Source organism: Rhodamnia argentea, chromosome 1, assembly GCF_020921035.1.
Source record: "Rhodamnia argentea isolate NSW1041297 chromosome 1, ASM2092103v1, whole genome shotgun sequence".
In the NCBI taxonomy this organism is placed as follows: domain Eukaryota; kingdom Viridiplantae; phylum Streptophyta; class Magnoliopsida; order Myrtales; family Myrtaceae; genus Rhodamnia; species Rhodamnia argentea.
The window spans coordinates 25,517,233-25,534,415 of record NC_063150.1 but is presented as its reverse complement, the minus strand read 5'-3'; the positions used below and the strand labels follow the sequence as shown (position 1 = coordinate 25,534,415).

General features: G+C 41.3%; 2 protein-coding genes across 3 annotated transcripts in view; both read left to right on the top strand.

The window, feature by feature from the left end:
• Positions 1 to 17,183, top strand: part of LOC115728661 (disease resistance protein RUN1-like) — a 1,102,447-nt gene that overhangs the window by 728,784 nt on the left and 356,480 nt on the right. The gene's annotated exons all lie outside the window — the stretch shown is intronic.
• LOC115753596 (mediator of RNA polymerase II transcription subunit 33A-like) lies at positions 8,639 to 17,136 on the top strand. The gene is given in 15 exon segments (XM_030692266.2): positions 8,639 to 8,998; positions 10,030 to 10,140; positions 10,561 to 10,908; positions 11,320 to 11,621; positions 11,729 to 11,820; positions 12,361 to 12,718; positions 13,415 to 13,584; positions 13,586 to 13,626; positions 14,097 to 14,190; positions 14,192 to 14,212; positions 14,350 to 14,511; positions 14,698 to 15,355; positions 15,461 to 15,667; positions 15,790 to 15,920; positions 15,922 to 17,136. Coding segments are annotated over 15 exon segments (3,948 nt in total). The 5' UTR covers positions 8,639 to 8,735; the 3' UTR covers positions 16,912 to 17,136.

Genomic DNA, 17,183 nt, shown 5'->3' with positions numbered 1-17,183 from the left:
AAAACTGCACATAGAGTTTATAGTGGTTCGGCCTTGGTTAAGCCTACATCCACTTTTTCGACTGACAGCCAATCGGCCGGATTCCACTAGTAATATGCTCAAAGGTTACGGATCGGTGATCTTTTTGATGCGTAGGACTTCACACTTAACGCTCAACACTCGTGTGTATACCTCCTTATAATTATAATGGATGAATCAAGAAGTGTGTTGGAAATATAATTCACTCTATCTAAGAATTATGAACAATTTTCTCTCTTTACGCCGATCTCTGTTCCCTTCGTCTTCGAGATGTCTTTTGTACTCTTCCGCCTCCAATCTAGCCGTTGCAAGGCATCCAGAAGAGATCTCTCCAAATCTACCCTTTTTGGACGAGATATTTGCTAAATGAAGATCTCTTAGCCGTTGGGGATCGCCAAAGGAAAGTTTTCCCCACTTGGATCAAATCGCTCATACAATTATGATCCCGGGTTTCCATAGATGGTTTCCTCCATTTGGAAAGTTTTTGTTTGTCTCATTGGTTCCGCATCCTTGATTGATCTCTATCACCGAGAATCTTCAAGAATGATCCAGCTCGATGGCGTCCGTTGACATGTATCAATTAAGCTCAATTTTGTATTCTTCTTGAAGTTCTGATTCTTGCCCGTGAGGTACTTCTCTCGGAGCTTGAGCGTCATTTCAACGTCCGAGTTATCCCCGCTCATCGTTTGAGCTCGAACCAATGTCCGAGACTCTCAGAAACAACATTTGAGCCAAACCCTTTTGTTAGATTCAATCATGTGCATCCCCGCACAAAAGGATAATCTGCAAAACAAGTAAATCACGGCATTATCTCAAAACACAATAGTTCTTGGATTGTTTTGTCATTTTCAAAACTGTCTAGGTATTTTTCTCAACAAAACCCACTCTCTCTCTACCTCACTTTCTCTCTCAAGACCAAAAATTTTCTCTTTCCCACCTCCATTGCCGAAAAATTTTCCAAGCTTCCCCGGTGTCACCTTGAACCGTCGAAGCTCAATCCTCCACCGTGAACCGCCTTGAACCGCTAGAGTAGCTTGGGTTGAAGCCGATCAAGGGGAGTCGTCAGAGCCGCTGTTTAGAATCAAAAACTTCTCTCGACTTCTCGCCAGAAAGTTTGCTAGATTAGTAGTAAGTTGGTTCCTAACCTTAGATTATGTATCTAGGTTGCTAATGGACATTAGGTTGAGTAGATTTTGGTGAAAAAATGGTTGGTTTTGCTCAATATCATGCCTTGGCCGAATGAGAGGGGAAGGAGAGAGAAAAAATGGTGTTCTTACATGAATAGTGAAATGCAATGAGTAGAATTGGATGGCTAGGATTCAATCTAGCTTATCATGCTTTAATCTGACGGCCTATATTGAATCTTGTTTAGGAAGTTTGATCAAACGGCCGAGATTAATTCTTGCTTAGTATAGATTAATCGAGTGATGGAGATTTATTGCATGTGGGGATATTTTAATCGTACGGCCCGGATTAATCGCCATATTACTATAATTTATTTCTATGGTACGTATTAAATGTACGCTATTGAAATTTCGATCGGACGGTGATTATTAATTGCTACATTAAAATTAGAAAGATCGTGTGGTGTAGATTAATTTTTGTGGTGACAAAAATTAATCGTGCGGCTCGATTGGCTCACGACTTGAGCGTGATTTAATCGGGTGGTGCCGATTTATTATTTGTTCAACGTGAGTGAATCACGTGGTCCCGATCAAGTATTTGCCCAGTACAATTTAATCGAGTGGTCTCGATTGGGCAATTGAGAAAAATTAGAAAGATCGTGTGGTCCCGATCTTTTGTTGGAGAAAAATTGAGAAGTTCGTGTGGTTCCGATCTGTCTCGGAGAAAATTGGTGAGACTAGGTGGTCTCGATCTGCTAATCAGGAAATTTAGCAAGATCACGTGGCGAAAATTGATCGATCGGAAGGATTTAAGTGATTATATGGTATCGGACGAGCAATTGAGGAATTATTGTTGTTATATGGTCTTAAGTGGAATAATCGAGAGGAAATGTGGAATTTTACCCTGAAGCGTTATGACCCGAGGTTCGTATTTTATAAGACCATAAATTGCCCGAGGCGTTATGACGCGGGCTCTGTTATTATTATTTGACCCTGAAGCGTTAAACGCGGGGTTGTGCTTATTATATTATCCTGAGGCGTTAAACGCGGGATAGTGACCTGAGACGTTATTACACGGGTCCGGACAATATAATAGCCTAAGGCGTTATTACGCGAGTCCGTCCATTTATATTATAGCCTGATGCGTTAAACGCGGGTTTTGGACCAACGTGGAATTTTATATGATAGTCCGATGCGTTAAACACGGGCTTTGGATCCGTGTAGAATATTTATATTATAGCCTGAGGCGTTAAACGCGGGCTCTAGAGCAACGTGAAATATTTTATTGATAGTTTGAGGCGTGGAACGCCGATATGGGAGTAACGTGGAATATTTGTGAAGGTGTGGCAATTTTTGGAGAAAAAATGAAATATTCGGAAACTTATTTGTGGAATTTTTTATTGAATAAAGAATTGTTGGAAATTGCTCACCTAGGACGTGTATGGAGGCACTAGCGCCCTAACCTAAGATTAGGGGCTTTCTTACCGAGTTTTATTCTCACCCCGTCGTGGGCTCCCTTTTTCGGATCTTCCGCCTCAATAATGAATGATCCGCCCCAGAGATTTGAGATCCCATGAGACATGTATACAGTAGTTACCGAGTATCCGATGGGAGAAAACGAGGTGTATTATCGGCATGTTACTACTGTTTGGGTGGACACAGGAGAGCTATTTTGGAAGACCCACACATACGTGGCGTGGATGTACCGCCACGGAGACTTGACAATGGGTCCGTTGAGTGGGTTCAATATCCCATACGATGGTGTTGGGCAATCGGACCCCACTAGTGCTGCCCCTCCGGATGGCGTGGTGGTGCACCTCGATGCTAGTCTTGATGACGTGGAGCCCAGCCCAAAGGTCGTGGCACCCGAAGAGGATGGGGAAGTTGTAGAGCCTTTGGATGCGGAGCGGCCGCCCGAGATGGACGAGGACGAGCTAGCAGCCACAGACGAGATAGCGCTTGATAGCGAGGACGAGACCTAGGGTAGTTGACCTCTTGACTTTTGTAGAGCGTGTTATTTTGGAAGTGTAGTGGGCTTCAACCACGTAATCTTTTTATTATAGGTGGTCACAGGCTTGTACAATGGCCTCTCAAGCCCTAGATCCGAGAGTTGTAATAACTATGTATATATGTACATAAGTTTATTTTTTTTTTCCATCCCAAGTTATTGTATTGTTGTTGGCTTCTGTACGGGGATTTGTTTATGCTTCCGTACGTGTTTCAAGTTTGTTGGCATTTTGGATCTTGGAGAACTGTACGTAAGGGAGGCCAGTAGGTGATGTTTGCGGGTTCGCGGGGTTCGGGTCGTGACATAGGTCCTATACCTTTTGCATTTATGAAAATTCGGTTTATCCAACCAACTTTGGCCGGCTAGCTCTGACGTGGATGCCGACACTAACATGGTAGGTTGCAAGTTCCAAGACATTATGGTAGGTTTCGGGTTCCCAAAAATTGAGAAACATGTTCTTACATGTAAGTTTTATATGTATTTTTCATCAAAGATTGCAGTGAATTATCATCTTCAATGACTACAATTTGACGATACACCCTACTGATCACGACTCATATTTAGATATACAAATAAATATGAAATATTTACAAAGTAAAAATATCAGTTATAAATATTGTCGGAAATGGTAGCTTAGACTAGTAGTTCCATATTACACACTCATCATCTCATATCATGAAATTTGAAATATCGCAGAGATATATACCAAGAAAAAAATAATTACTACATATTTCGGGTTCCACTTATCTAGAACCCGAAATCTACTCGTCAGAACATGTTCAATCTAGAACCTATCATGCGTACCTTGAAACTTAAAATCGAGCAGATTTTCTACTGATTCGATTTCAGGTTTCAGGTTCTACCATGAAATCATGCATATTCTTAAAATTTCCGGAAAAAAAGAAGAAGTGATTTTTGGGTCGAGTGAAAAGCTGAACCAAAGCAAGTCAAACAAAGGCTCTGATGACTGACAACTGCGAAAACTCCGACATAAGTATACCTTTACAAAAACATATTTCCGCATTGTCCAATTTCCAAGAGACAAATGGCCCATCATTTTGTTTTGCTTTTGTTTGGAAGCTTCTTTAGCCATGATCGACCAGATAGTACGACTGGTTGTTCCTTACAAATCTGGATAATTGCCGGCTGTTGAGTCCTGACATGCTGATGCAATCGATCAAATGGGGTAATCCAATTTCAGCCCGGGTTTGGCAAGACTTTATTTCAAAGGGCGGTCCCCCGGACAACCCAAATCAATCAATCCAAAACCAACCTAGGTTCTTGACATAGGTTTGCTGACAATTGTAATAATAAGTGACCAAACCAAGAGATGATAATGTGGTCTTTTAATGAAGTTCAACCTTCATTAATTATATCTCTTTTACCTTTTTATTAGTTAATACAGGAGTAGTTTGGACATAGGTTCATTTATTTTCTCGCGACTTCTCGCCGAACAATGAGTATCACAACCAGTGAGGAAAGTCGTGTTTCTTTGTTCTTTTTTTTTTCCCTCTTTTCAACATTGTCCTTTGACAATAACCTCGGCCTTTTACACGCTTTGTAAGAACGCTTATCAATGATTACGCTTATTTTAATTCGAACTTTCTAACTTGGCCGGGGGGTTATACTCGTAATTGAATAAATTTAGCTATGTTGTGAGTTCTATTGTTCAAAAATAATAAGAGAATGTATGATAAGAAGCTGAGATAATATGAAGAGGATTCTATGTAACCATCAAGGTTGTGGGGCCAATTGGCTAAGGGGATAGTGCATTCCCCCGGCGACTTTACTTTCTTGTCGTTCATTATGAGAGTAAGAGAAAATGGGTAGTTGCAAGAGAAATCGGATGAAAGTGGGAAGTTAACAGAAACGTTATTTGTATATTTTTCATCTTTTTTATATATCATACATGGATTGGGATAATTTAGGAAAGCCGCTAAAAGAGAGACAAAAGCCACTATTTGACTTAATTGCGTGGATATATGATTGGTTGTACTGTGCATTGTCAAGGTTCAACGTGCCTTTTATGCTTGTTGATTTTTCTCAATCCCCAAGTAAGAGACTTGAGCAACCAAAAAATAGACTTGGGGGGGTGAGCAAAAGCAACCGGGTTAAACTGGCCAGTTCTGGATGGTTTTCTATGAAACCGGTTCGGTTCCAATTCCTATAAATTAAAAATCGATGAATACAGCCTGGTTTTTAATTCCATATGTGGATTTACCTGTTTGAATCACTCGAACCGGATTAATAATTTATTTCTCTTTACTAATTACTGTATGCTAATTCGCTTTATTCTCCTCTCGGTCACGCAATACGCTCACCTAGGGACATCAAGTTCAAACCCTTAATTGCCATTTGCCCCTTTCTTGTTTTCTTCGCTCACGTCTCACACCTCTCTACTCCGACATCAGCAAAAAAGCGAAAGGTCACTCCTGCATCTCCTTCGTCATCGATTGTCTCTATCTCGTTTCTATGTTCGCACACATCTTTTCCTTGTTTTGTTCAATCGTTTGAGGGGTTTTTTTTTTATTTTAAATTTCGTGTGTGCATTGTTGTGGTTGTTTGTCGTGCAGATCTTCTCTACAAGGACTATTAGAGCAACCACGGGTTGAACATCATTGCCTCCTCAGTTATGGGATTTGCGAGTTTCCCTCTTTTTTTTTTTTTTAGACTTTTGCATGGTTATTCACTTTCTTCGTTTTCCTACTTTTTTCTACTGAAACATTTTCCATTTACAGTACACGACTGGTTCCTAGACCCACCAGGGAACTGAACCGAATCGGTCGGTCCAATTCTTGGGTGGGTCCAAGATTAAGTGGATGGTTCCCAATTCCACAATGGAAATCAATCCCCCTGAAAACCGATCACCCCTAATTAGACTCAAGATAACGAATTACAAAGCACGAGCTCGATCCTTCAAAAATAAGGTGCAAACAATCCCATGTTTCACATACCCTTAATCGTCATATTAGGGCGTAGCTCGCCACATCCGTCGATTGGTCATTTAGGAATGATGTAAGTCCCCTTTTCGAAATGGCATGCTTAGAGTACAGTTAAATAGCACTTGAGTCCCCTATGGTCCAAAACTAAAACATGTTAATATAGAGGCATTTGGGGCAGAGATTGACTCTTGACGATTAAATGGGAGTCGACCCTAAGTGATTGCATGCCACTTTGTGTGAAAAATTTCCTTAATTCTTTTGGCAATTGATTTTGGATGAGATCAAGTGTGGGGTTACCAAAGGCCGATGAACCATCTTACCTAACTCTTTCTTATCGTGTCTGATTCTTGTGTAAGCGACCTACCAATGGAACTGAATGCTTTGCTTTTAGCCAATAATAAGGAGACAAAGAAATAATATTAATTTAATAGAGAATTAGAAATCCTTGGGATTGGATCGCTTTCTTGTTGGATTGGTGGGTAGGTAAAGAATTTTTCTGGAATCACAGCTAATGCGGCCGAGACGATAACCCTTCTTTTCCTCGCAACATATTGCATGTTTTAAATTTAATGTACACGTAAAAATCTAGTTGCATCGACGACTTTATTTCCAAAGCGCTCCCAATATGACCCAAACCCGAGACCACAAGAAGAGGAGGGAGCAAGATCCGAGTCAATTATGTAATTTCTCCATAAGAAATTCTTATGAATATATACTCTTTTTTCTTTCTCGTAAAATTTCATATAATTTTTGGAAGTTGCTAACCTGACATTTTGACATTACCATGAGTCATTTCTGCCTACACGATATCACAACCAATGAGCGCTTCATGCGAAACACGTAAGTGATGGTGTGTGGATTGACGATTGAGATTGTACCGATCATGACAACATTGTTAGAGAAGCATTTTTCTGTATCAATTTTTTTTTTTGGTCCGAAATTTGGGACATTGAGATGATGTGGGTCCCATTTTTATGTTAGGTTTTCCAATGGACTGATCGAGCGATGAACCAGATGATGATGACCCACGGAAACCCCATCGATCTCACTAGTGCTCACCTACCACTTCACTGCACCGATCTTCAAGAAGCCACAAACAGTGAAAAAGTAACAAGAAAAACAGGCAGGGCCATTGAAGAGGTTGGTGACAGAGGGCATCTCTCTCTCTCTCTCTCTCTCTCTCTCTCTCTCTATGTATATAATTATTGTTGTTATTATTGTTATTATCTTTAATTAATACTTATTTTTGTTTCATAGCCAAATGATGGGTGCCGATGTCATCGGGGTTGGAGTTGGACCAACCACGATGGAGACATCATATCCTGTCATCGTCTGTACCAACCCCCTAACCACTGAGCTCTTTCTGCCCCCACTTTAAAAAAGGCCAAAAAATGAAAAAGAAGAAGAAAAAGAAAAACTCTATCCAATAAAAATTAGAGAATTAATTAAATTTTTTTTTTTACAAATTTCAGGAGTAGAGTTGGGGAGAAACTTAATCTAAATATCTGATTAATTATAATAAGGGTGAACAAAATTCAAGTTAGTGAAGTAGCCAACCTACTGGAAAGAAGACTAGTGATTGCTGGTGGGTCCATGGCCTTTGGTGCAATATGATCCTTTCTTTTGCAGTGCTTTGCAATCAATTGGCTTTGGAATCCATCTTGAATCGCATGATTTCCACTCTCCACATTAAATTAATCAAACAAATATGCATATAGAACAAAATGTATTGAATAAAAAAATGAGCTGGAAATGTGGCAGGCTCTTGTTAGTTTCGACAATTCCAGTTGTCTGATCATCGACGGTGGAGTGCTAATTTGTCAATAAACGTTATGTGTAACTTCTGGTGATACGAAATCGTCCATGCTTTGGTGGGGGTGCGAAACGGGAACTTAACTTAATAATTCCTCAATCCACGCACCTTACTTTCATTGACATTTTTCCTCATTTTTTTGGATTAAAAATGCAAAAGCAGTTGGACACCTTCCATTGACATTTTGGAGCGGACCATCCTGAATTTAAGTACCTTAATTGCCGCTTCATGTACATAATCAAACAATGATGATGGAACAATAGCGAAACTCACTTTCTTTTCACTTCCTTAATCACATGGGGGGTTCACGTACCATCATTAGGTTTAATAAACGGATTTTTTTTTAAATTTTCCACATTAATATGCACATACAATATTCATCGCCATGTCATATTATATACGATCGGCAGGTGAAAATTCAGACACTTTTTTTAATTTATTATTTTGAAAAAGTTTTCTTCGACTTATTATTACTTCGAGAATAATTATCTCATTGCTCGCTAGCTTGTTGGTACTAATTACTTAATTTTAGTACAACCTGAAGATTAATATCTTTATTTTCATAAATCCCGCTCCTGCCCCTCTAGTAATGTTTGACTTTGTCCTTGTCGGAGCCAATTATATTCCAACTCCCACAAACTATATAGTAAATAAATTTGATAAATAAATAGAATTCCCGGATAGAAAACGGAAAAACACCCCTCCAAAAACTGGAGCCAAGAAGCAGAAGCAGAAGCAGCCGCACCTCCGGTGGCTTTCTTGACCGTCGCGCTCCCCACGCTCACTTCGCATTGGAAAAATTTGAACTTCCGGCCATCTGGCTCCGGCCCATGGCGGCCTCCGTTCACGGCGGCATCCTTGACATGACGAGGGTGGCTCAAGAGAAGGGCAACGATCCTCTGCGGTGGGCGATGCAGATGTGCTCGAGCCTGCACTCGGCCGGCGCGAGCTTGCCTTCCACCGAGCTGGCGCACGCGCTGGTTTCTCACATTTGCTGGGACAACAACGTCCCGATCGCGTGGAAGTTCCTCGAGAAGGCTCTGGTGGTCGGGATAGTGCCTCCTCTCCTCGTGATTGCTCTGCTCTCTACCAGGTTGGTGTTTCTTGTTTTGCTTTCTGTTTTTGGTCCTTTTGGTTTGCTTCTCCTTTTACTTTTCTTCGACGTTTGACATGGTTTTTGCGTCGTTTTTCACGGTGTGGGTCCTGGAAAAAAATGGTTAGATGCGAAGTGTTGGTTAATGTGGAGTAATGTGGTAATTTTCATTGCGATGGGTTCGGGTCAATGAAGTTTGAAGGTGTTTTTCCTTCTTTTTCTTCTTTCTTCGTTTGTTTTTTTGTCTTGGAAAAGTGGGTATTAATTCATTCCTTGTTTACCGTTCAGTCTGCTTAAAGTTGGTGCTTTTGAGGATGTTTAGTGAGGCCTTTTGGCATTGCTGAGTTTTGACCTCTTTGGCGATTCCGCTGGTTGAAGTTTTCGAAATTTTGCGGGGAAGAGTGGAAAGATGAAAAGCGGGTCTTGTGCGGTCCTAAAGAGTTTTGCTTTCACCGAGTAAAAAAAAAGGTTTATCATCCATTAACTTCTCACTATAGAACTTACGATTTCTTTGAGCCCGTTGTAATAGATCATGCATTTGATTTTTTGAGGGGATTTGGGTGTTCTTTTCATTAAAAATTTCCCTAGACAAATTTCCGTTGACCTCTTTCTTTCATGCGATCTGTTCGACAGAATGATTTCAAGATGCACGCTTTGATATCTCCCCCCTAATATCGGTCTAATTTTGGTTCGGGTTCGGGAAAGGATGAGAGGTTTTTTCCAAGACATTTCAGTTTTCTTCTCCTTTCAGTGGGTTAATTGCATTTTTGCACATTAGCTGGTAAGGTCTGTTGCATGGTTGGGTCCCTCCTCTGAATTATACTGGGTTGGTGAAAGGCTTCCATATGTTGCACAGCCACCAATTAGACCAAGAAAACATCATTTGACTGAGTTATGAGCTTTTACGAAAATGACTATGATGGAATTTTCTCCACAAAAATGAATTGCTAGGAAATCTGTGCAGTTTCTTATCCGTGCATTTTTTTTTTTCTTTAATTTTAAAACGGTCTAGTTTATTGTTCTCTATGCAGGGTCACTCCGTGTAGGCAGTTCAGACCAGCACCGTACAGACTTTATATGGAACTGCTTAAGAGACATGCTTTTAACCTTAAATCCCATATAGATGGGTCAAACCATCAAAGGTGAGGAGCTTATATCATGTGCTAATTTTTTTCGGACATCACATTGGTTGCAATCCTCTTGCTCGCAAATCTATGTTGTACAGTAGACTTCTTTTCAACTGCATATTTGATTCCTGCATCTGCAATGTGGTGACCTTCTTATTTATTCAGATGGGTCCGAAAATCATGAATTGAAACCTCTTAACTTAGGATTCTAGCCAATGTTTTTTGCCTGTTTCAAAAGTTTTATGATGCCCAACGAAATCGGTTCCATCTTGGCCTTTCACTGGGGTTCAATCGCTTGTCTGTTCCTACAAGAGCCAAGATCAACTACCTAATGTAATAATTTACTGCATATAATTCTATTACCGACATACATTGCTGATAGTTCCAGTTTCTGGTGATTGTCTTGTTATGAATAGAAATTCTTCCCATTTGCAGGGTTATGGAATCAATTGATGCTGCTATGCAGCTTACCAAGATATTTGGTTTGCCAGAAAGTGAAGCTGGGATTCTTGTCGTTGAGTTCATCTTTTCTATTGTGTGGCAGTTACTTGATGCATCTTTAGATGATGAAGGATTGTTGGAACTCACTCCAGAAGCAAATTCCAGATGGGGCATCATGTCTCAAGAAATGGATGTAGATAGTTGTGGTAGTTTTGATGAGAAGTCTACTGAAAGTCATGGGATATTGCAGAATGCAAATACTACAATGGCAATTGAAATAATTGGACAGTTTCTGCAAAACAAAGTAACCTCCAGAATTCTTTACTTGGCACGCCAGAACTTGTATGTACTTCTTTTAGCTACTCTTATATCTGCAATCGGTATGGTTTTTTGCGTCAGTTCTCCAATGAATTTTACCCTGTCAATATACATCTTGGAAGCTTTCAATCCATGTGGGGGCTCTCTTTTTTTGGGCCACCTCCTGAATGGAGGCTTGAATGCTGCTATTTGGCTTCAAAGTTATTGTTCATTTGGTAATTGCTGTATGTGTTGGCACTTGGTATTTCCCATGGTCATCTCAGGAAAGTTAACACGGCATGAAACTACTTTTCTCACTTTTTAGAAATGTAGTACCTATAGAAGATTTGACTGTCATGTCTCATCTATAAATTGGTTTGTGATCAGTCATATAGTTTCTTGGTCACAATAGCGTGACATGCCTTGACTGAAGATAATTTGCTTAACTGATTTCAGGCCTGTGCAGTGGGAATCTTTCATTCAGAGATTGCGGTTGCTCGTTACAGACTCGGCAGCACTAAGAAATTCAAAAAGCCTAACTCCTGAGGCACTTCAGCTGCTGACTTCAGATGCTTGCGAAGTCTTTTCCCGAGAATGCAAGACAAGTTCACACCAGAAGTTCCATGCTATTATGGCATTTGGCTCCCACGCTTCTTCCGCCCATTGTTCTGAGATATGGCTCCCTCTTGATGTGGCTTTGGAAGATGCCATGGATGGATATGATGTTAATCCAACAAGTGCCATTGAAATAATCACTGGTAACGACTGAAATTTTTCGACTTCTGGAACAAAGTTTCAGCTGCATCTAGTAAAAACAGAGTACTTAAAAGATGTTAGTGGCAATAAAAGTATAGGTTTTATGCAGGTTTGACAAAATCTCTTCAAGCAATAAATGGAACTACCTGGCATGACACCTTTTTGGGTCTCTGGATTGCGGCTCTTCGCCTTGTTCAAAGGGTTAGCTTCTATTGTCCCCTCGGTATTAAACGGTTTGAACTTTTATCTCTATTGTTGCTTGCTTGCGGATTTTCCAGTGCCAAATGTCATTTTTCGAAGCCATTCAGCCTCACCTTATTTTCGTTTCAAGCTTGGAAGACAGTGCTTAAATTTTCTTCAACTAGTATTTTTCTGGCTGAGGTTTTTTCCTGAAATGATCAGGATCCCTAGTATAGCAAGAAATTGAAGTGAGGTTAAACTTCAGCTGCCAATCTTGCCTCGCACCACTTCCACACACAAAAATCCGAGCTTGATTATCATTAATCGAAATTTATATACTCAAACTAGAGAAAGTTCAATAAGCCGGTACAATTGCCTGGTCTCTCCTAAATACTATCACAAAACAGAGTGGAAGTTTAAATTATCATCACTCTGTTGAGCAAATAGCCTACCGAGAAAATTAAAACAAAGATCAAATAGACATGTTTATCCTGTATGACTCTGGCTTTGAATGTAATTATATGTTGCTATTCATTGAACTTATTCTTCATCATTTAACAGGAGAGGAATCCTATAGAGGGCCCTTTGCCACATTTAGATACCCGCTTGTCCATGTTATTCTCTATCGTACCCCTAGTGATTGCTGATCTTATTGAGGATGAAAGCCTAGCAACTGATGATAACGAATGTGCTGGCAATGATCACTGGAAGGAGAAAAAGTGTCCAGGAGATCGCTGCGATGACCTGGTTTCAAGCTTGAGGATATTGGGTGATTATCAAGGCCTGCTGACTCCACCTCACTCTGTAGTTTCTGCGGCTAATCAGGCTGCTGCAAAGGCAATGCTGTTTCTTTCGGGGATTAATGTGGGGAGTGCATATTTTGAGTGCACAAGCGTCAAAGACTTGCCCTTAAACTGCTGTACGTAGTTCATTGTTCAGTTTCATTACCTTTTGATAAGCTGCTCAATATTGTATGTCGAGAACTAAAAGGTCTTCTTAGTTATGGTCATCACAAGGACAGTTGTTCAAGATTTTCCTTTTTGGTTGTGTTTGGTAGGGTACCTTTCTTTTTGCGCATTGCTGGAAAGGAAAACAAAGGTCTAAAAGATTCTTGTCCATTATTTATTAAGTATTTATCAAAAGAGAAAAAAAATACTATTATATGGAGACTCAACTGATGTTCAGACATATGCCAACTTCTTGGATGGGTTTTGACAATTTGCAGGCTTTAGTATAGATAGACATCTGAGAAGGGGGAAGGCCTAATGCTTGAAGATGCTGTTTAATCAGATATGCAGAGGCTTGTGGTGTGGTTGAGCGATATTTAACTCATAGACATGCATTGGGCTCGTAGAATCTAACAGCAGGAAAAGATTTACTTGAGGCACAGGGTTATAAACTATTTCTGCAGCGAAGCAAAGTTGTACTGTAGTCTGGCATTACCTTTGATATTGATTGATACTGTTGTCAGTTTGTGGACTTTATCGTGTGCATTTTGACATGTGCTTATATTTATTTTTCCTGCGTCTTATTTTTTGAAAGTTCTATTGTCATTTGTCACTGCCATTTTAATTAGCGGCACATGCTCATCTGAGTGGTGTATGCTTACATGCAGCTGGAAACATGCGTCACCTGATAGTTGAGGCTTGTATTGCCAGAAATCTACTAGATACATCAGCATATTTCTGGCCAGGCTATGTCAATGGACACCTCAACCAAATGCCTCATAGCATTCCTGCTCAACTGCCAAGCTGGTCTTCGTTCATGAAGGGGGCTCCACTAACTCCCCGCATTGATAGGTGCTTTGGTTTCAAGTCCAGCATCGAGGTACATGTGCACATCCTCTGAAGATAATACCTGCTGATTGTGCCCTGATCCTTTTCCAGTTGATCTTGACGAACAGTTTTTTTCTTCACTTTGGCCTCATTACAATCAATTGTTTCTAAGGTTTGTCTCTGGCCATGACATCGAAAGCTGAAATGGGCGTGGCATTGGTTTGATATGTCTTCTGATTTAGAAGTGGTTACAATTATGTGTCGTCTCGAGTCACTATGGCCAACCATACATTTCTCAAGATGTGGTTCCAGCCAACTAGTTTATGATAAACAGCTGTTCTGATATTATTTGCATGAGCCGATGGAATACTCCTTGATAATGGATGGCTTCATTATGTGATCTACTAGCGCCTTTCATACTTTTAGTGCTGTCTACTCTTCTGTCCTTGTTTATTCATATTCTTTTTCTTGTAACTTAATCAAGGGAAAACCACTGAATTTGGCTCATGGTTTTAATGGAAGTTTAGCAGAGCTCGAGAAAGTGTATGAGATCGCCCTCAAAGGATGCGACGAAGAGAAGATATCAGCTGCTACCATTCTTTGTGGTGCGTCCTTACTTCCGAGGTTGGAATATACAGGTGTGCAGTTATAAAAGATGCATTTCTTTAGTACCATGATTACTAAAATAGAATATAATGTTTCCTTTTTATGTTGTCTTGTTATCTCATTTGTTCTTCTTTACTAAGCACACCATCTCGCGATTCAATCTGTGCAGGAGCACACTGTGTGTTTCATTACTAGACTGCTTTCTCCTCCAGTACCAGCTGATTATGAAGGGGATGACAGTCATTTGATAAAGTATGCTCCAATGCTAAATGTGCTTGTTGTCGGAATAGGATCTGTCGATTGTGTTCAGATTTTCTCCTTACATGGCTTGGTAAGCTTTGGTTACTTGACTCAATGCCCTCCGTCTATATAAGTGAAGCAACTAGCTGCTTTTCTTGATTTTTTCTTATCAAGGAGTAATTACACATTGTACTGGTCGATTGTCTGCTCATTTCTCTTGCTAGTGGAAAATGTTACAAGTCTACTTAAGAGTGTTTGCACTGTAACATTTTGTCAGGTACCTCAACTGGCATGTTCCTTGATGCCAATTTGCGAGGTCTTTGGCTCTTGCGTGCCCAATTGCTCTTGGGCTCTCCCCACAGGAGAAGAAATCTCTGCGCATGCTGTGTTCTCAAATGCATTCACTCTTCTTCTAAAGCTATGGAGGTTTAATCGTCCTCCTCTTGAACATGGAGTCGGAGATGTACCTACAGTTCGGTCCCAACTAACCCCTGAATACCTCCTTTTGGTGAGAAATTCCCATCTAGTCTCCGCCGGAAATGTGCTCAAGGATCGTATCAAAAGCAGACTGTCAGAAGTTGCATCTTCATCATCTCCGAAACCCGTGTTTATGGATACGTTCCCAAAATTGAAAGTCTGGTACCGGCAGCATCAGGCGTGTATAGCTTCAACCCTTTCTGGCCTTGTCGGCACACCTGTTTGTGAAATTGCCGATGGACTTCTGACTACGATCTTCCGCAAACTCAAAGAAGGAAGCCAATCTTTAATTACAGTTAATTCTGCGAGTAGTAGTTCATCAGGACCCCGAAATGATGATGCCTCCATAAGACCAAAACTGCCTGCATGGGACATCCTTGAAGCTGTGCCTTTTGTGGTGGATGCAGCTTTAACAGCTTGCGCTCACGGACGTCTTTCTCCCAGGGAATTGGCTACAGGTCTGGTTGGTGACTTTGTCCGAGAAAAAGACAGATAAAATAGTCTTGAAGTTTCAGTTATTTGTATGTCTTTCAGAGTGAAATTTTTTTTCTTTTGATGTGCAGGGCTTAAAGATTTGGCTGATTTTCTTCCTGCATCTTTGGCTACCATTGTGAGCTACTTCTCAGCAGAAGTTACTCGTAGTATTTGGAAACCGGTTTTTATGAACGGAACGGATTGGCCTAGCCCTGCTGCAAATCTAGCTAACGTAGAGGGACAAATTAGAAGGATTTTGGCTACTACTGGAGTTAACATACCAAGCCTCGCCGCAGGTAATTCATTCGCAACAAGTCTACTGCCATACTTTTATGAAGTGGAATAGTGGCTTATTCATAATTGCTCTAGTTTGATGCTTTACAACAATTGAATATTTACTTGTGCGTTGTTCTTACAGGGGGAAGCTCTCCAGCCACTCTTCCTCTGCCCCTGGCCGCATTTGTGAGCCTCACCATAACCTATAAAATCGACAAGGCTTCAGAGCGTTTCCTTAATTTGGCAGGGCCAGCCCTGGAGTCCCTAGCAGCGGGGTTGCCCGTGGCCTTGCATGCCTATCGTTGCATCTCTCTGGACTCAGAAGGCGAAGCGCTGGAGCGATTTCCTTGTCTTTTCCGCATCTCGCACGGTGTTCCTCCAGAACGCCGACGCCGTGGTTCAGCTCCTCAAGAGCTGCTTCACCGCAACACTAGGGCTTAATACCACTTCGATGACGAGCAATGGGGGTGTTGGAGGTCTTCTTGGTCATGGATTCGGCTCCCACTTCTACGGTGGTATATCTCCGGTTGCTCCAGGAATTCTCTACCTACGCGTCTACCGCTCCATCAGGAACACAGTGTTCATCACAGAGGAGGTCGTCTCTATTTTGATGCAGTCGGTGAGAGAGATAGCATGTAGTGGCCTTTCCCGGGAGAGATTGGAGAAGCTGAAGGCTAACAGTAAGAACAGGAAAAGATATGGCCATGTTTCACTCACCGCAGCGATGGCTCAGATGAAGCTGGCATCTTCTCTTGCGGCTTCTCTTGTATGGTCATCCGGTGGGCACTGCCTGGTTCAGTCACTCATAAAAGAAACACTACCTTCATGGTTTATATCCGTCCACCGGTCTGAGCAGGAGGAAGGAGCGGACGGGGTGGTGGCCATGTTAGGGGGATATGCACTAGCATACTTCACTGTTCTCTGTGGAACCTTCGCTTGGGGGGTCGACTCAGCATCTTCAGCTTCGAAGCGGAGACCCAAGATCCTTGGGATTCACATGGAGTTCCTAGCAAGTGCCCTGGATGGGAAGATTTCGCTTGGTTGTGATTGGGCCACTTGGCGGGCGTATGTGTCGGGATTCGTGAGCTTGATGGTGGCCTGTACTCCGAATTGGGTGTTGGAGGTGGATGTCGATGTGCTCAAGAGATTGAGTAGGGGGTTAAGGCAGTGGAACGAAGATGAGCTTGCTCTTGCTTTGCTCGGGGTGGGCGGAACCGGGACGATGGGTGCGGCCGCCGAATTGATTATCAGAAACGAGCTATAGTTTTTCCCAGTACCCTTTTCACACTCTTCAGTTTTTTCCTCTTTCCATTCTGAAGAGACTGTAGATGCATTGTGTATATTGCTTGTAGGTCTCAGGAACAGTTGTACAAGAATAAATTTAATCCGTAGTCAAGGCCTATACAGTTCCACAGAGAGCGAAATTTCTCAAGACAGGAAGTTAGGTGCTTCTATAACCAAATTCTGATGACACTGATTCCCTGTTGAAGTTTATTCCATTTGCATGCAGAAGCTGATGATCATGGTGTTTAAAGC